General features: G+C 52.6%; 1 protein-coding gene across 6 annotated transcripts in view; it reads left to right on the top strand.

The window, feature by feature from the left end:
* The window catches only part of SSBP4 (single stranded DNA binding protein 4), a 44,838-nt gene that overhangs the window by 16,294 nt on the left and 8,796 nt on the right, over window positions 1-19,748 (top strand). For 4 of the 6 annotated variants that reach the window (XM_021008908.2, XM_021008904.2, XM_021008903.2 and 1 more), the window contains 8 exons: window positions 10,907-10,987; window positions 16,580-16,663; window positions 17,688-17,747; window positions 17,910-17,979; window positions 18,811-18,881; window positions 18,983-19,050; window positions 19,446-19,491; window positions 19,677-19,712. In XM_021008908.2, coding sequence (XP_020864567.1) covers window positions 10,907-10,987; window positions 16,580-16,663; window positions 17,688-17,747; window positions 17,910-17,979; window positions 18,811-18,881; window positions 18,983-19,050; window positions 19,446-19,491; window positions 19,677-19,712 — 516 coding nt within the window. The remainder of the gene's footprint in view (window positions 1-10,906; window positions 10,988-16,579; window positions 16,664-17,687; window positions 17,748-17,909; window positions 17,980-18,810; window positions 18,882-18,982; window positions 19,051-19,445; window positions 19,492-19,676; window positions 19,713-19,748) is intronic. The other 2 variants (XM_021008906.2, XM_021008907.2) reach the window with 1 other exon arrangement.

Genomic DNA, 19,748 nt, shown 5'->3' with positions numbered 1-19,748 from the left:
TCATTGCAGGGCAGGGTAGGCTAGGCTGGCGGAAGAAGCCACAGACCCAGTGACGTGGGGGAAGATAGGATTGCCACCTGCCAAAAAGGATTCCAAGACCTTCGTCTGATTCTCTGCTTGTCACACCCAGTCTGCTTCCCTGTTCTCTCTCCCCCGCCTGGTCTCTGCCTCACCTTCGCCTCAGCATCCTCTCTATCCCAGCATCCTCAGCTCCTCTGTCTCCTAGTCCTGTTCCACGGGTCCCTTTCCTGTTTCCCCTCTCTGGCCCTCTCTGTCTCTTGGCTAGCTACTCTCTCACTTCATTCTGGAAACATTTAGGGAGGGTTTGCCTGCTGTGGGCAGGGTGATTACTCTAGCTGGCTTTCCACATGTCCCTCCCCCATCCCTGAATGCCAAGTCAGACCCTTCTCCTTCTTAGCCCTTTCTCTCTTTTTCTCTTTTCTATTCCCATCCCTTCTTTTTGCTCTGGGTCCTCCCTTCTGTCTCTGCTTCGTCTGTCTCCTGCTTTTTTGTCTCTCTCTTGCCTCTGCAGCCTTAGAAGTCTTTCTCTGGCTCTCCGTCATGCGACTTATCCCTCTCCTGCACCCATTCTCCATCAGTCCCAGCTTTTTTGGCTCTGCTCAGTGTCTCCCTGTCTCACCTGTGTTTGTGTCTTTCTCCCGCGTGTGTATCTGCACTCTTCTACCCCCACCCGCGCCTCCAAATCTCTCTGCACTAAGAGCCTTGGGAGCTTAGGGAAGGGGGGGGGGAGAGAAAACGGAGTGGAGGGAGGCCAGGGCTGCGGAGCCGGAGCAGGGCGCTGGGCGCAGGGAGCGCGGCCCATTTCCATTTCAGAATTAATGAGATTCTCCTGAAGTGAGACACACGCGCGGCTTCAGAGGGCCGTCTGCCTTGCGGGTCAGCCCTGCGGAGTCAGGCCCCGTTGCCATGGCAGCGCTGCCTTGCATATGTAAAGGCGAGAGAAGAGAGGGAGAGAGGGAGAAAGTGGGAGAGGGAGAGAAGGGGAGAGATGGAAGAGAGGGGCGAGATATGAGGAATTGGAGAAGGGGAGAGAGAGGGGGAGAGAATGAACCAATTCCAGGACCCAGGCAGTCCTGCTTTCGCTCACAAATTGGGGGTGGGGTGGGGGTGAAAGTCAGTCTCTGAAGAACAATGAGGGGGGAGGGGGAGGCCAGACAAAGGCTAAGGTTAGCCTAGAAAGAGGGGAGATGGAGGCATGTGGAGGGAGAGGCCTAGAGAATGGGAACATACAGGGCAATCTGTAGAGAAGAGAGTCTCTGGTAAAGTGAGAGGGCTGAGGATGGGGAGCAAGGGGGCCCTGAAAGAAGGCAAGACTTGAGGATATGGGAGGAGGAAATGGGTTAGGAAGAGGGGACTGTAAATGGAAAGGAGGGAGAATGCTAGAAGGAAGGAGAAATGGAATTAGGAAAATTGGGGTTCCCCATCCCTGGCCCTACACATTCTGGCCAAAAGAGCTGCCTTCTCTCACACCCCAGCCTCAAGATCTAGAGCCTTCAGACTTTGATCTCAGAAGTACCAGACCCCAGCTGTCTCCCTCCTCCTTCCTCTCCCACCCAAGCCTGGGCTCCATACCCTGAAAGGGGCAGGTTCAGGGAGGCCCCAGGGTAAAGATCAGTGGGTTTGGGGGGGTGGGCGGCAGGGAGAAGCAGAGGCTGCCACATCTGTTACCAACTAGTGAAGGGGGAGGGCGCCGCGGCTCTACCCGGGGCTTTGAGGAGAGATCGGCTCAGGCTCCGGAGCTTTTACCCGGCCCCCTCCCGCGGGTCTTGGGGGCGCCAGGCCTGGCTGGGCAAGAAAGGGCCAATCGCCCGGCTGGGGGGGGGGAGAGAGGAGGGGGAGGGAAGCAGGCGGCCCGGGTCGTGGCCAGGAAGCTGGGCGGACATCCTGTCGATGGAGCCGGGTCTGGCCGGAGGCCCCCACTCCCTGCAGCTCCTCTCGGCCTCCAGTCCCCAGGCAGCAGTGTGGGGGTGGGGATAGCCACGGGCTCGGGCGATCCCCGAGGGCGGGGTCAGCTCCAAGCCCCTCCCTGGCCTTTCTGTCGGTCTGTACTATCTCTCTCCCCACCCCTCCCTCCCTCCCCACCTCTCTCTCTCCCTCCCCTCTCCTGGCCCGAGTCTGCATCCCTCTCCTGGTTCTGTGGGGGTCTCCATCTCTGCCCTGTCTGTGTGTCCTAAGAACTCTCCCCTGTTTTTGCTCTCAGTTCCCTCCCACTTCCTTTGCTGTGTTCAGCTCTCTTCCCTCCCTTTGCTGTATCTCTGGGTCTCAGCCGCCCCCTCTTTCCTTTGTTGGGTCCCCGGTCTCTTGGTTTCTCCGTCTCTTCCCCTCTTTGCTAGGTCTCTGTCTCTGCTTTGTGACCTTGGTATCTTCAGGAAAAGCCCAGCGCTCCCCAACCAGTTGTCATGGCAACGCCTGTTTTGCCTTCTCCGGAAAGCTCATCAGGCCCTGATTGACAAGGGGGGGAGGCTGAGGGGGCCCCCCAGCTCCCCAATCCCAGGCCCGTGGGGGGAGGGGAGACTATTCCCCGCCTCCGAGCCTTCTCCAGTCCCGCCCCCGCCCAGTCTTCTCTGCCCTCGAGGCCAGCCCCCTGATTGTCCTGAGTAGGGCTGAGCCTCGCATGGGGGATTAACCCCTCAGACCCCACTTGGAGGCCACGTGGGGGCTGCTAGGAGCAAGGGCTGGGACCCCGCCCCTGTCCCTTATCCACCTACAAACAAGCTCACCCCGTTCCCTGGTTCCCTAGTCGGGTGGGGAGAGGCAGCCACCCGCTGCCTCCCCAGGGCCAGGTCCACCCTCCCGCCAGCTTCCTCCTCCTCTGACCGGTCCAGGAAGCTCTGCGGCGCCTGGCGCTGCCCTCAGGGCTGGTCTTGGGGGAGGAAGGGGCCGGGAAGGGAAGCTGTGAAAGTCCAGAGAGGCCTGGAAGGTTCTTGGTAGAGGATTGAGAGCTGGTAGGGTCCTTAGAACTTGGAATGTCTGGGCTAGAAGGGCCCTTAGAATGCAGAGCAAAGAATATCTGTGCTGGAAGGGTGCTTAGAACTGAGAAATGCCCTTACAACTCAGAATATCTGGTGTGGAAATACCCTTAGAACTTAGAATATCTGTTCTGGAAGGGCCCTTAGAACTTAGAATGTCTGGACTGGAATGGCCCTTAGAACTTAGGATGCCTTTGCAGGAAGGACCCTCTTTACAGCTGCTTGAGCCTTTAGGACACGGAATATAGGATGCCAGAGCTGGGAGGGACCTTGGAAAGTGGAATGTCAGAGCTTTAAGGGACCCTGGTCCATAGAAGTCAGGCCTACACCATTTATTAAGTACTTGCTGTGTGCTTTGGACTAAGGGATGCCAAGATGACAGGTCTCTGCCCTCAAGGAGCTTTTACTTAGCTATGACTTAGAGATAAAAAGAATCCTTTGTTTTGGAGGCAAAGGTGATGTCCAGACAATACAACAGAAAGTTTTGAAGGGAGGGAAATGGGGTCCTCTAGTGTCTCTAAAAAGGCAGCACCTGAACAGAAAGATTTTGAAAGGCCTAGAGGAGGGATGGGAAACCTGCTGCCTCGAGGCCACATGTGGCCTTCTAGGTCCTCAGGTTTGGCCTTTTGACTGAGTCCAAGTTTTACAGAACAAATCCTTTATTAAGGGGGTTTGCTCTGTGAAGTTTGGATTCAGTCAAAGGGCTGAACTTGAGGACCTAGGTTCCCCACCCCCTGGTCTAGAGGAAAGGAGGGAGAGAGATGAGGTGGATGGACTGGACAGCCAGTGGGCATGCTCTATAGATACATGTATAGGAGAGAGCTGGTAATCCCGTTTTGCTGGAAGTGCTCAGAGTGCTCAGAGGGGAGAAGAATGAAATAAGACTGGAAGGGTAGGTTGGGGTCAGACTGGAGAGCTAGGAGCCACTCAGTGATTGGGGGTAGAGGTAAGTTTCTTTTGGTAACTCTGACTTGAAGCAGTGGCTCCAGCTAAGAGATTTCAGCAGGGAGTAGTGAAGGCACCGAAATTGGAATCCCATCTCTGACAATTACTAGTTGTGTGACCTTAGGCAAATTTTCTTAGCCTCAGTTTCCTCATCTGTAGAATGAGAGGGTCCAACCAGATGACTTCCAAGCTCCCTTCTAGCCCTTAAAAAAACAAAAACAAACAAAAAAAGCTTTCTCAAAAATCTCATTTTCTCCACAACCACCAGAGATGGGTGCTATTATTATCCAGATTTCACAGATGAGGAAACTGAGACCAATTGAGATTAAGTGATTTGTCCAGAGTCACACAGCTAGTAAAGATCTGAACCAGATTTGAACTCAAGTCTTCCTAACTCTAGGTCTAGCACTCAAACTGCTTCTTAAAAAATTATAATTTAAAAAATCTGTGATCCTTTGATCAAGTCTGTGATCCTGGGATCAACTCTCCTAAAATTGTATATATAGGGAAACTGAGTCCAAGGGAAGGGTTCTTCGTTGGGCCTAGGACATAATCAGCTTCCCCTCCCTGGACCACCCTACAAAAAGTAACAAGCCTGGATCGCAGGCGAGGACCCTGAGAAAACATATGGGGGTCGACTGGACCCATTGGCTGGCGCGTAGTACACATAGAAGTGGGCAGAGGTCTCTGGGGCACAGAGGGTTAAGGTGGGGCCTCGGAGCCGCAGGCGGGCCCCGGGCTGGCCTGGGCCGGGCGGGCTGGGAGGGGGGGTGCGCTCAGCAGCCTCGCCCGGGGCCCTGTTGGTCTTGGCGGCGGTCACAGACTCGCCATTGTCTTGCAAATGATCCGCGCCGGGCCCTCCAGCGAGTTCAGCTGGGTCCGGCCGCCTAGAAAACCGGCGCCCCACCCCACCACCCCACCACCCCCCCCCCCGCCCAGGCCCTAGCGCCATCCTGGCTCCAGCTTAAGCCTTGGAGCCCGTGAGGCCCCCAGCTAGGGAGGGCAAAAGGGAGGGGCCTCCCCCGGGCCGGCCTCTCTGGAGACCCGGACATGAGATTTGCCTAATGAAGTGACCTTGGACAAGTCCTCATCTCTTAAGGGAGGGGTTGGATTAGCTACATGGTCTCTTTCCGGCCCTGACAGTCGGGGTTTCTCTCCTAAGCCCTCGGATTCTTGCTAGTCGTCCGGCATTGGGCCTGTGGAAGGAAGGGCAGGGGGGCCCCTCCCTCTGCCCTTCGATCCTCTTAGACCCAGCGATCCCGAGGGACCCCGGAACCCGGAGGAGGGAGGGGCAGTGGGAAGGCTCTCCAAGCCCCTAAATTTATAACAGATGGGGTGGGGTTAAACTGGGGGCCCCACCTCCTCTGGCTCCTTCTCCACCTCCTACGGCTGTGCGGAAACTGAGCTAGAGAATGTTGGAAACGGGACCCGAGGCTTGAAGGCCTCTGGTCTTAAAGAGTAAGGTGGTAATGATAGCCAGGTTTGCCGCGGCTGCATGTACGTTATCTCTAATCATCCCTGCCACCCTGAAGGGGCTGGGCCAGTTTTATCCCTGTTGGACGAGTGAGGAAATTGAGACACGGAGAAGTGGTTACTGAGAGCCACGCAACTCGGCGTCTGAGAAATGAACCCAGATCTCCCGGATACCCCATTCAAATCGGCCGCCCCTGAGAGCGAGGACTGCGTCTTAGGCTGAGTGCCCAGCAAGCAGGAAGAGCATAATGCATGCTTATTGGCCGAGCCCCGAGGCCAGGCTTGGATCTCACTGCCCCTCTGTCTTCTCATTGTTACGATGCAGGAATTGGGACTAATCAGTGAGTGGTACTTCCTGAGTCCTAACCCCAAGTACCGGCTTCTTTGCCGTCCATCAACCTGCTGGTCATTCTTAAGCTACGACTAGGTCTGGGGATACAAAGGCCAAAATGTCCTGCCCTCAGGAAGCTTCTCTGGAGGGGTGCAGGGAGGACCACAATGTAAATACAAAAGCATATACGAAATAAGCCACGAGGTCACTGGTTGGGGGAGAGTGGAGAGGGCAGCACAGGAAGAGTGTTGAGGCCTTGGGGGCCACCTGAACAGAGGCTGGATACTGGAGGAGGCTGCTGTGGTTGGCCATGGGCTTTCTGAACCTCAGTTTCTGCTTCTGGAAAACATGTAATAACAGTAATACCCACCTGCGTTCAGTCGTTTTCCCCATGTGAGGTTTTCTTGGGAAAGATACTGGAGTGATTTGTCATTTCCTTCTCCAGCTCATTTTACAGGTGAGGAAACTGAGGTAAAACAGTGTTAAGTAACTTGCCCAGGGTCTCACAGCTAGGAAGTGTCTGAGGCTAGATTTGAACTTGGGAAGATGAGTCTTCCTCTTTCTAGACCCACCCTCTATCCACTGTGCCACCTAGCTGCCCCAGTACTCAATGTACTTTATGTTTAAGTGAAATTATGTAACAAATTTTGGAAACTTTTATGTGTTATGTAAATATCCAGGTATTGTAAAGACCTGTGAGGGAGGTGGTCAGACCTGTGCTTTAGGAAAATGACTTTAGCAAATGTGTGGAGAATGAACTGGCTAAGGAGAGACTGGATGCAGGAAGATGATGATTCCAAACCTGACACTTGGCCTTCAAGGCCCCATTCAAATGTCACCTTCTCTGGGCAGCCTTCTGGGCCCACCTGGTCATCAGGGGGGCTTCTTCCACCAAGCTTATGCTCCGGTGGCCTAGACCGATCCCTGCCTTGGGGCCCTCAGCCATCTTGAGGAATACTGTAGTTAGTTATCTTAGCCTCTTTCCCTGTCTTGTTACCTCTGCTAGGTAGATGATAAACTCCCTGTGGGCAGACACTAGGCCTCTGGTTTTCCTCAGCAGAGCTCAATCCTGCCACCTGGGGGCCTTATTGCATAGTTGTTGAATGAATTGTTCACTGACTGTCATTCAATGAGCATTTCTTGGGGGCCAAATGAGCAAGTCCCCTGCTTGCCTAACCTAACCTAACCTAACCTAAGCTGGGGGGGATGGGGGGGCAGGGAACACAGGGTAGAGATGGAGAAGGACCTGGCTTAGTCACAGAAGAGGGGGAATAAGACATAATCATAGGAGTGTAAATATAGGGCAGGTGGGGAAACTGAGGCCCTGAGAGGATGAGTGATGCCCTTCATACTCACTTAACTATAAAGTCACATATTTAATATGAAGGAGATGGAATGCTGAGTTCAGTAGTTCAGCAGGTAGGCCAGTTTGGATGGAATATGGATTACACAAAGCAGGATTATTGTAAAATAAGTCTGGAAAGGTAAGCCAATGCTTGGCTCAGAAGAGTTTTAAATATCAGGCTGAAGAGTTTGTATTTTATCCTAGCAGTAATAGGGAGCCACTAAAGTTTCTTGAGTGGGAGAGTGACCTGGTCAGACCATGCTTTAGAAAGATTGTTTTGGCAGCTGTGAGGAGGACAGATTTTCGAGGGGAGAAATGGGAGGTCAGGAGACTAGTCAATACAATTTGGGCCAATCTAAGCTTACTGTATTCCATTATGAGAGAGATTGGGGCTTGACTTAAAAATCAAACAGAAGTCCCATGTTTCAAGGAGCAGCAAGAACTGGTAAGGACATCAAGGATTGGGTGAGGATATAGGAAAGAAAACACTAACAAATGTGGGGAATGGAATTAAAGCTAATAACAATAGTTATACTGCCCAGTTCCCTAGGTGTGTTGATAGAATCAGAGAACATATACTCTAAAGAACTGCGATAGCTACCATGCCAACCGACTTCACGATTTGAAGAAAAGCAGGGAACCCAAGTGGACCACTCCTCCTATCTAGAGCCATATAGGATGTTAAAAGACTAGCTTTGGACCAGGGAGAAAAGCCCCTACTAACTGTCATGCAACTTCACTCCAAGTCAGAGAGGTGGGTTTTTTTTTTGTGGGGGGTGGGGGTAGAAAAGGATAACTATTTGAAAGGTGACAGAGCTGTAGTGTATAGTATCCTCCTTTCCTCCCAACATTCCTATTACCGCTGAGGACACCTCCATCATCCCAGTCACCTAGCCTTCCAACCTCAGTTTTCAGCCTTAACTCCACACTCCCATATTCAATCTGTTGCCGAATCTTGTGGTTTCTCAATCAGTAAAAATTTGTTAAGCATCTACTATGTGTCAGACATTGTGTTACATGCTAAGGGATTCATAGAAAGGCAAAAGGCAGTCCCTGCTGTCAAAGAGCTTGCAGTCTGATGGGAGAGACAAGATGCAAACCATGGACAAACCAGCTATAGACAGGATAAGTGGTTGGTAGGGAAGGGACCTTCAAGGGGACCAGGATGGTCTTCCTGTAGAAGGGGGGATTTTTGCTGGGACTTCAGGGAAGCCAGGAGGTGGGGATGAGAAGGGGGAAAACTTCCAGGGATGGGGACAACAAGGGAAAATGGTAGGTAGGAGTTTGGAGATGAGAGTGTCTTGTGTGAGGCCAATGACACCAAGTCAAAGAATATGTAGCGGGTGGTGGGGGAGGGAAGGCTGGGAAGGGCTTTGAATGCCAAAAAGGATTTTCTATTTGATGCTGGAGGTGTAGGGAGCCAGTAGAGTTTATTGAGTTGGAGATAGGGGCAGGCCGCTAGGTGGTGCAGTGGATAAAGCACCAAGCCCTGGAGTCAAGAGGACCTGAGTTCAAATGTGGTCTCAGAACAGAAACTTGATACTTACTTTGTGACCCTGGGCGAGTCACTTAACCCCAATTGCTTCATATGAAAAAAAAATGTGAAAAAAAAAAGAGTTGGAGATGGGCCTGGGGGGTGGTGACTCAGTAAGACCCCTGCTTTAGAAAGCACCCATTTTGACAGCTGGTAGAGGATGGAATGGAATGGGCAGAGCCTTTAGTCAGGCAGACCGGCCAGCAGGCTTTCACAACAGTGCAGGCAGGAGGTGACCAGGTCCAGGCCCAGGGTTATGTCAGAGAGGAGAAGGGGATACATGCAAGACATGTCAGGAAGGTCAAAGTGACAAGCCTCGGCAACCCATTGGATTTGGGATTGGCGGGGGGGGGGGGGATGGTGAGACAAAGTGAGGAATTCCGTCACTGGAATTCTCTCCCCCTTCCCTTTGGCTCCTTAGATTCCTTCAAGACCCAATAGGAATCCCATTTTCTGCAAGAGACCTCCACCCTCCCCTCCCAATGCCAGTGCCTTCTGTAACCTTCTGTCTATGTCTTCTTTGTATGTACTGAGCTACCATGCGGTTCCTCCCCATTCCAGTCTGAGCTCCTGGAGGGCAGGAGTTTAGGGTTTAGGGTTTGTCTTCAGGGCCTGGCACACAGGAAGCACTTAATAAATGCTTGTAGCCTTGACTTCCTGATCTTCGAAGACTGTATTGGTCCCCATCCCTGTCCCTAATCCAACATGTGATTTTCTGCCTTCTGGCCTTTATGTGCCCTTCCTCCTCACTTTGGCCTTTCAGTGATTATAATAGCTTGCATTTATATAGCGTCTGCTATGTGCCAGTTACTGTGCTTTACAAATAATATCTCATTTGATCCTCACACAACCCCAGGCAGTGTTATTATCCCCATTTTACAATTGAGGAAACTAAGGTAGACAGAGATATAGTGACTTGCCTAGGGTCACACTTAGTAATAAGTGTCTAGGGCAGAATTTGAACTCAGGTCTTCCTGACTCCAGGCCCAGCGCTCTATCCACTGAGCCATCCTCCACTTCCTTCAGCTCTTATATTGTCTCCTGCTGAAAGCCTTTTTTTCTGATCTTCTCTGCTGGTTGTGCCTCCTTCCTCTTCCTTCCTCACATGGTCACATGCATGCCGCTTATCTGCAAGGTCCATTTGTTTATTACCAGGAGACTGGAAGGTCTTTGAGGGTAGGCACTGTTTGGTTTCTGTCCATGTATCCCCAGGGCTTATAAGGCACAGTTCTGTCATGTCATAGGCACCTAATAAGCACTGGATCAGATAGAAACAAAACACAACCTCACATACCCTGTGGAAGCATGTGATTTGTACGCTGTCAGGCCTGAGGAGCCCATACTGACTGGTCAGCAAAGGCTTCATAAAGGGCTGGGGATTGGAAGAGGGGGAAGGAGGGGAGAAGGAAGGGGAAGGGGAGGGGAGGGGAGGGGAGGGGGGGAGGGGAGGAGTGAAATGCTCCTTCTTCTTATCATTGCCATTCTGTCTCTTCCTCAGCACTTAGCACTTTCCTGGAATGAATTGGACTGGGGCAGGGATCCTGAATCTGAGACCCACCAGTTTGTTATCTTGGATGGGAGGGGAAATGACGTTTTTAGCATTAGGAACCTTTGGGTTACTCCAGTGTCTTTTATTTATTTCAAAACAAGATTTGGAGAAGGGCTCCCTCCGAATCAGGGCTCTAGAACCCCAATAAGGCTGAGGACCCCTAGCTTGGGAGCGGTATTGCTTGTTCTGCTTGTGACCCAGAGCAAGAATCTTCTCCCTCTGGGCCTCAGGGGGGCCTAGCTGTTCTCTAAGGTCAAGGATCTTAGGGAATTTTAGGATTTAGACTGGGCAGGAACTCCAGAATGTCAGAGCTGGGAGGGCCCATAGAATGCAGGATGTCAGAATTTAGAGATCAATGATTCCTTCCTCAATTTATAGGTGGGGAAACTGAGGCACAGAAAAAGGGACATGTCTCAGAACAATAGCCCACCAAGTCTAGACCTACCTACCTACCTGCAATACACATAGGATTATAGGTCTAGATCACCACTTTCATTTTATAGATGATGAAACAGCTCTAGGGAAGTGACTCACCTAATATCCCAAGGGAGTAAGTGATAGAGGACAGGATTTGAACCCAGCTTCTTTGATGCCAAATTCACTGTTCTTTCTACACGTTGTACCATTCCTCTCTTCCCAGGGGCCCAGGGCTGGGGACAGAAAGCCTAGAGTTGGGAATAGGGACGCTCAAACCCCGTCATGGTACATTTTGACTGACCCTTCTCTTTCTGCTTTTCAGAGTGCGGCTGCAGCGCCCAGCCCGGTGATGGGTGGCATGGCTCCCAGTGATGGGATGCCTATGCCAGCTGGCTTCTTTCAGGTATCACAATGGGGCTGTCTCGTGGGGGCAGGACTGGGGGGGCCAGACTTGCTTTTTGGCGGCCCCTGGAATGAGGCGGGGCTGTGAGGAGGGTGAAGGTTAAACTTCTCTCAGTGTGTAGGGCTGTGTGGGGCTCTGTGCGTATGTGGACATGGGATACAGTTGTCTGGGGGATGTGTTTGTGTGTCCATGAGGGAGAGCAAATGATATGGGTGTCTTGGAGAGAGATAGAAAGAGAAAAAAATAGTGAAAGAGAAGAAGGGGGGAGAGAGAGAAGGAGAGGGAGAAAGGGGGGGAGAGAGAGAGGAGGGAGAAGAGAAAGGGAGAGAGAGAAGAGAGAAGGGAAGGACGAGAGCGAAGGGGGTGTAGTGTCTATCATGTGTGAGTCAGCAGCATAGAGCCTATGGCTGTGTGTTTGTGCAAGAGAAAAAGAAAGGAATGGTGTGGCCTGCCATAAGGAGGCTTGTGCATAGACGCGAGGTACAGTTTGTTGGTGAGTGAGAGAGAGAGAGAGGCAGAGTGTGGGTGTGTGAGTATGTGTGGGTGAGAGGAAGAACTGAGGGAGAGGGCTGTGGAGTGGGTGTATGGAGAGGGAGAGGTGTGGGGGCATCTCTGTGTGGGAGGGGAAGGGAGAATCTGGGGGGGAGAGAGGCCTGGAGGTCTTTGTGGCTTTGGGGTCTGTATGTTTGGAAGAGAGAAAGCAGCATGGGGTCTCTAGACTTGCATGTGAACGAGAGGCGTGGGGTCCGTGTGTGTGGGAGAGAGAGAAAGAAATAGGCATGAGTCTGTATGTATGGGGGGAGGGCAGGAGAGAGGCAGGCAGGAGGGAGGGCTGTACATAAGATGGGGATGTGGGTTTGTGTGTGTAGGAGAGGGGCCAGGCTGATACAGAGCACTAGAGAGAGGGGGGGCCATAGCGTCTATGTGATCTAAAGGGCTGAGGTCTCTGTGTTTGAGACATGGGGGCAGGCAGGGGGGATCTGTAGGGGAAAGGGGCTGGGGGTTCTTGGAATGTGTGGGGATGTCCTAGGGTGAGAAAAGGAGAGAGGAGGGTGTGGGGTGTATATATGTGTGTGTGTGTGTGTGTGTGTGTGTGAGAGAGAGAGAGAGAGAGAGAGGTATATAGGGTATGTGTGTGATAGACATGGGGTCCATCTGTATGGGAAAGACAGGAGGGTATGTATGAGAGGCATAAAGTCTGGGGAACATGGAGGCATCTGTCTGAGGGGACTATGAGGTCTGTGGAGGGTAGGGGTCTATGTGAGAGAGAGGAGGGATATGGGGGCTCTGAGGTTAAGAAGGGGGGTAGAAGAGAGCATTTAGTGTCTACAAGAAAGAAAAGAAAGTGTGTATGTGTGTTTAGAGACACAGAGAGGCATGGAGGTCTGCGTACATGAGAAAGGGAGAAAAATAAAAGGATGTAAGGTCTTTGTGTGTGAGAGAGAGAGGCAGGAGGTCTTTGGGGTGGGGAAGTAGGGAGTGTTTGTGTGTGAGAGAGATGTAGTATGAGAGAGGGGCAGGATATGACGGATGGGAGGGGAGGGATAAAGAAGAAAGTATATATATATATATATATAGAGAGAGAGAGAGAGAGAGAGAGAGAAAGAGAGAGAGAGAGAGAGAGAGAGAGAGAGAGAGTGTGTGTGTGGGTGTGGGTGAAGTGGGGGGAAAGGAGGGGATAGGGTCCTTTTGTGTGGGAAAAAGGCATGAAGTCTGTGTGAGAGAAAAGCAAGAAATCTGTTGGGGGTGGGAGACAGGGATCTGTGTGTGAGAGGGAAAGAGGGGAGGCATGAGCTCTGTGAGAAGTGAGAGATACAGAGATACAGTGAGGAGAGAGTATGTCAGGTCTGTTGTGAGCAAGAGAGGTTGGCGGGGGGTTGGAGGTTGGGGTATCCAAGACAGAGCAGGAGGATGGTATGCAAGTGGCAGGGAGGTGGAGGTTCCACATTCAGGAGGTTGGGGCTGTGGGTCTTTGGTATTCTAATTCAATATTAATTGAGATGGAAGGCTGCCTGGGGCAGCTGGGTGGCCCAGTGGATACAGCACAGGCCCTGGAGTCAGGAATCGGGACCTGAGTTCAGATCCAGCCTCAGACAGTTACTAGCTGTGTGACCCTGAGCAAGACACTTAACCCCAATTGCCTCCCCTGCCAAAAAAAATAAAGAAGCAGAAGAAGGAAGGCTGCTGTGGGGAAGTGACCTAGGGATTAATGTTGGGTTTCCTGGCCATTTTGCATTCTTGTCAGTGACCTGGATGAAGGAGGCATTGACCAGATCTATAGATGACAAATAGCCAGGAAGTTTCCCTGGTGCACTGAAGGAGTAGCCAGGCCCCCAAAAGATCTGGAGAGGCCAGAACACTGAACCAGTCTGACTAAGATGTATTTAGTAGAGATAAATGCAAAGTCTTACAGTGGTTCAAGAAATCAACTTAAGTACAGGATGAAAACAGTAATGGTGGCAGTGGCCTTAGAGATTGCAGAATTATTCACATACATTACTTGCATGTCACTAAAACACTGAGGAAGATATGGCTGCCCATGATTTCTATTTTCCAGATAAGACAACTCCAGCTCTAGTTCATAAAGCTTAAGTGAAGTCTTATTTGGGAGACTTCAGAGTTGGCATTTGAACTGTGGATTCCATGTTTCCAAGTTGAGTCCTACAGTCTAATGCCTCACAATAGACAGCCGTTTTCTTGACAAAGATCTGGGGGTCCTCGTGGATTGCAAGTTCAGAATGAGTCAGCGGTGTGATGTGGCAGGCGAAAAATGGTGAAGAAGTCATAGTTGCATTGAGAGATAGTGAACAGGAGTCCTGTTGTATTCTGCCTCAGTTGGGCCACTTCAGAGATGTTGGGTAAACCGTTCTAGATGCCGCATTTTAGAAAGCACAGAGAGAGAACCCAGAGGATGTCGATCAGCACAGTGAAGTGCCTCAAATCCATGATAATATGAGAACCAGTTGAAATAACTGGGGATGTTTAACCTGGAAAATCATAAGGCGTAGGAGCAACATGATAGCTGTCTTCAGGAATCTGAAGGGCCGTCATGTGGAAGATGGATCAGCCCCAGAGGGCAGAACCAGGAATTATGGGTGGAAGTCATGAAGGGAATGGTTTCAGCTTGACATTGAAAAAAGCTTCCTGACCCTTAGAGCCGGCCCCCCTGGAATGGGCTGCCCTGGGAGGGGACAGGGTCCCTTTGACTACACGTCTACAGGCAGAGGTTGGCTGAGCTCTCAGGAGGCATGGGGTAGAGAAAGTGCTTGTTCATAGATGGGCTGATATCATTGTCCTCTGAGAGCCTGTTATTCTGAAAGATGGGGGGGGTGAGAGAGAGAGAGAGAAAGGGGAAGACATGGGATCTGTGTGTGTATGAGACAGGAGTGAATAGATGTATAGTATATTTGTGTGTGTGTGTGTGTGTGTGTGTGTGTATGTGTGTATGTGTGTGTGTGAGAGAGAGAGGTGAGGGGGAGGGAAAGCCTTGGAGGGGTCAAGTGTGTATGAGAGAAGAGAGGCATGGGGCGGAGGGTTGCTCTATGTGAGAGAGATCTGAGGCATGTATGTGTTTGGAGAGGGGAGGTCTCTATATGAATGAGAGAAAGAGAAGCCTGGTGGGTGAGAAATCGAGAGGTGATTTGTGGGGGGAGAGCAAGACCTGGGGCGTGTGTTTGTAAGAAAGGGGAGGCACTGGGGAACTATGTGTGTGAGTGGCTTAGAAAAAAGCGTGAGCTCTGCTTGTGTGTGTGAGGGCGGGGGTGGGGGGAGGTATGGGGACATGGGGGATTTGTGTGAGAGAAAGAGTAGTGTGGAATGTGTGAAGAGATGGGGTCCATGTGTATGTGGGGGTTGGGGGCATCGGGGGTGGTCTGTGTGGATCTGTGTGTGTGTGTAAGAGAGGAGGAGAGGTGTGGAGGCTGCCTGAGAGTGTCTGTCTGGGAGGCGCAGACACGTGTGGGCCTTTTGGGAAGGTTCCATTTAGTGTGTTTGTAAGTTGTGTGCTCACTGGTCTGTGAAGCCCCACAGCTTCATAGAGTGTGTGTGTGTGTGTGTGTGTGTGTGTGTGTGTGTGTACCTATACCTACACCTGTGGGTGGGTGTGCATGTTTATGTGTTTGCATCTATGCCTGTGTGTATGTGTGTATGAGAGAGAGAGAGTGTGCAAGCATTGGGCTTTGTATGTATGTGTATCTAAAAGAGAAAAGAAGGCATGAGGTCTGTGTGTGTGAGAAGAATGTATGGCTGTATAGTGCATGTATGTTTCTGTGTGTGTGCACATTGTGTGTGCATGCATGTGTGTGTGTGTGTGTTGTAAGAGAGATGGAGAAGGAAAGAGGGAGGGAGAGATGGAGAGAGAGAAGAAAGAGGAGAGGGAGAGAGAGGAAAGCATGGGATCTGTGTGTGAGAGAGAAGAATGTATGTGTGTATAGTGTATTTGTGTGTGTGTGTGAGAGAGAGAGAGGGAGGGAGAAAGAAGAGAGAGGAGAGAAAGAGGAGAGAAGAGAGAGAAAGGCATGGGATCTGTGTGTGTGAGAGAAGAGTGTATGTGTGTATAGAGTATGTGTGTGTGTGTGTGTGTGTGTGAGAGAGAGAGAGAGAGAGAGAGAGAGAGAGAGAGAGAGAGAGAGAGAGGGAGAGAGAGGAGAAAGACATGGGATCTATATGTGTGAGAGAAGAGTGTATGTGTGTATAGTGTATTTGTGTGTGTGTGTGTGAGAGAGAGGGAGAGAGAAAGCGAGAGAGAAGTGAGAAGAGAAGGAGGGAAAGAGAGAGGGATGGATGAGGAGAGAGGAAGAAGGAGGGGAGGAAGATGAATGAGGGAGACAGAACAAGAGGCAGGCTGCAGGGGAGTCGTGGGGATCTCCTGCCATCCCATGGTGCACACACCACCCCCGTCCCCCCAACCAGGAACTGCCTTATAAACTCATCTGTTCTTAATTAGTGCTAATGGGAAACAGAGAGGGGCTTCCTTCCCCTGCTAATCCCCAGCTTGGCCTTCTGGGAGGGGCCCAGGCTGGGACTGGAGGGGGGGTGGGTGTGCAGAAGGAATGGGGGGCAGGGCCAAGACAGGATGGGGCTCTGGGAGAGGGAGGGTCAGAGGGACTGGAGGGGGGAGGATGAGGAGGAAGAGGATGGGGATTGGCTCTGGGGAAGGGAGGTAAGGAGAGGCCGGGCTTGGGGGGTTAGGGGAGCTGCCCAGGCTTGGGAGTGGAGCTGGTCTTTGGGGAGCCTTGGAGCCCAGGGCTGGCGCGGAAAGACCATCTGCCTCAGACTCCAGGGAGCTGCCCCTTTCCCTCACCTTCCTAACTCTGGCCCTTTCTCTAGCTTCTCCTGCTTCAGACTCTGGGAAACTGGGGCCCAGGGACCCTGACAGGCAGCCTGGTGTGGTGTGTGCTGGGAGACAGTACCACCACCCCCTACCCCCAGCACCTGTCCCAGCCCCTGGCTGCCACCATATTTAAGCCTCAGCCGGAGAAGACTGGCCTACCCGGGTCCTTTGCCAGGGGGCCGCAGACAGCCTGCCAGGGCACGGGGGTAGGGACCTGTGGCCTTGGCACCATAACCCTCTCTGTTCTGCTTTTCCCCAAGGGCCCTCCTGGCTCTCAGCCGTCTCCACACGCCCAGCCCCCCCCACACAATCCCAACGCCCCCATGATGGGCCCTCACAGTCAGGTAAGGACCCTGTGTGACTCTTAAGAGAGCCTTCCCCCATGCGTGGTGTGCCCCTCAAGGACCAGCCACCTCCTCTCCACCCTGTGGCCCCCTCCCACACTCATTCCTTGTAGCCTCCCTCCCTCCTTCCCATGTCCAGCTCTTCCTACACACACACTCTGTCCCACTGCGGTTGACTCCAGGCGCGCACACACGCGCACACACACACACCCCCCTGGCCACCCCCCCAGCTGCTCTTGGCATTCTCTATCTCCCACTGCCCATGATCACACCTATTGTACACATGTCCACGCAGATATCATGCCATGCCTCCCAAGGCACATGCTCCCACACGGACACATTTTACACACGTATACATGTCTGAAAGCACAAGTAGTCTTTCTATTCATCATCCTGAGGCAGTGAAATCCATAAAGAGCTAGGCCTGGAGTCAGGTAGCCCTGAGTTCAAATCCTGCCCAGGACACTTAACTCACTCCATCACCCCAGACAAATCCCTCCACATCTCCAGGCCTCAGTATCCTCACCTGTAAAATGGGGACCTACTTCCCAGGGTTATTGTGAGGACTGAATGAGGCAATATTTGTAAAGAACTGCGAACCTTAATGCGCTCTGTATGGTTAGCTGGTATTATAACTTATTCTCAATAGTGGTGTCCTCCTCTTCTCTATCCCCCCACCCACCCCTGGCCCATGTGCTCCAGTCCTGTTTCTGGTCAGTGCTGTACTAGACCTGATGAGAAGATGGGAAGAGAGAAGCCAGGAGTCCTGACTTCCCCACGTGGCCCTCGCCTCGGCTTGGCACCTTTGCTCTGTCCTTTTCCTCATGCTCTGACTCTGTGCCCCTCCCACACATACATAGTAGACAGAGGTCGCAGCGGTTTCTCTAGGCCAGGGAGGAAGCTGCCAGGCAGGGATGGGAAGAGTGGGGACACCAATGTTAGCTGGGCCCCATGGGGCTGGAAGTGGGGAGTGGGCCTGGTTGAAGAAGCCGGTGACCCAAATGATCCACCTCGTTTCTTGCAGCCCTTCATGTCCCCGCGGTACCCAGGAGGCCCCCGGCCGTCCCTCCGAATGCCAAACCAGGTAAACCTCTTTGTCTTTCTTGGTCTACTCACCGAATCTCCCCTGCCCAGGGTTCTGGGCCAGGAGGACCTAGGGCTGGGCTGGGCAGGGGCCTGAAGGCAGGCAGGGGAGGGCCTGGGGCTCTCTTTGTCCCTGGACCTCATCTTTGGCACTCCTTTGTAGCCACCTGTGGGAGTCCCGGGCTCCCAGCCGCTGCTGCCCAATGCAATGGACCCATCCACGCGGGCTCAGGGTGAGTAGCACAGCCAGAGACCCAGGAGGCCCTCCCTCCTCCTGGACCCCATCCCTGGATGCCACTGCAGGTATCCCTGGAATCTTAACCCCAGCTCTGAAAGGACAGAGTAAAAAGAGAGGGAGCCTCAGGCTTCAGCTCGTACTACGTATGGGGCTCTGTGCTGAGTGCTGGAGATATACACAGAAAGGCAAAAACAGCCCCTGCTCTCAGGGAGCTGCCAGTCTAATTGGGGACACAACAAATAAAGGACAATGTAGATCTTGCACACATACCAGAGTCTATGGGAAAGGCCTCCTTTCAAAGGTGAGATGTGAGCTGAGTCCCAAAGACCTAAGCTTTAGGAAAATCACCTTGGCAGCCGATGGAAGAAGGGTGGAGAGGAGAGCAGAATCCAGCTCGTGGCCCGGTGGAAGGCTAAGAAGTGGGGAGAAGCACTGGGGAGTGCTGGGGCAGGGGGAATCTTGGGTAGGAGGAGTGGGTGATGGAAGCAGAAAGGCTGTGGCATAGTTCATACCAAGGTGCTAGGTCTGGGCTAGCCATAGAGGGTGGTGGTGTTAGGAGAGGCATGTGCAGGGACAGGAGATGTGATGAAGGTAGACATGACGAGGTTTGAAACGCCAGGGCCAGGAGCCGTCATCAACTCTGATGCCCTGTCCTGGTGGCTGCAAACATTACCGCTTTGGACCCTGTTCTGACCTAGAACCATCGCTCCTAATCTGAGTCACAGTCATCGGACCACACTCTAAAACCCAGTTGTCTTACCCGACTCACTCCTTCTCCTGGGTGTCCTGGGGCATCTGTAGACACTAACCTCTTCTTTTCTCACAGGCCATCCGAGTATGGGGGGCCCAATGCAGAGGATGAATCCACCCAGGGGAATGGCGGGGATGGGGCCTCAGGTAAGGCGGGGGCCTTGGTTGGAGGGGGACTTCAGGGGCCTGGGTATCCCTTGGCAGCCAAGCTCGGCTCAGCCTCATAGGCTCTGTCTCTTTTCTTACAGAATTACGGCAGCGGAATGAGGCCCCCACCCAATGCCCTCGCTGGCCCTGGCATGCCAGGGATGAACATGTAAGGAAGCCCAATAAGCGACCTTCATTGGCTGGCCCCCAGCCCTGCCCTCACACCACAGCATTCTCGTGTGTTTGCCCTCCACATGTACCTGGCTGTTGGGGGTGTGTGTGTGCGTGCGTGCGTGTGTATATACACATGTGCCTGCCTGTATACATGTGTGCATCCAGGTGTCTAGACTTGCATGTGCTGATACTTGTATGTGTGTGTATACAGGTATACCCATGTTCCAAAATGTCTTGAGCGTATGTGTGTGTGCATACATGTCCCATGGGTGCTTATGTGTGTATGCATGTAGGTGTACATGCATGTGTTTGTACCTTCGGCCACTAGTGCCCAGGCACAGCTCCCAGGTTGGTACTCCCCTCAGGCTGACCCACCCCTGTCTGTTCCAGGGGTCCAGGAGGACGGGGGCCATGGCCTAACCCCAGCGCCAACTCAGTGAGTCCCTGGCAAGGGGTGAGGGGAGCATGGGCTGAGTGGGACAGACCCTCCCTGGTGGGGGGGCCCTCACAGACTCCTCCCTTGGCATCATCTTCCTGGGAGAGGGTTGGAAAGTGAGGGGCTGGCACACAGCAGGCCTCATACAGAGCTGGAGCTAACTAGGATTTCCCCCCCTTCCTCAGATAGCATACTCCTCTTCCTCCCCAGGCAACTATGCGGTGAGTCTGTGCCCCGGCTTCACGAGGGGGAGGGGC

Source organism: Phascolarctos cinereus, unplaced genomic scaffold (assembly GCF_003287225.1).
Source record: "Phascolarctos cinereus isolate Bilbo 61053 unplaced genomic scaffold, phaCin_HiC Scaffold_4;HRSCAF=312, whole genome shotgun sequence".
Classification (NCBI taxonomy): domain Eukaryota; kingdom Metazoa; phylum Chordata; class Mammalia; order Diprotodontia; family Phascolarctidae; genus Phascolarctos; species Phascolarctos cinereus.
The sequence above is the reverse complement of the archived record's forward strand: the minus strand, read 5'-3'. Positions and strand labels throughout refer to the sequence as shown.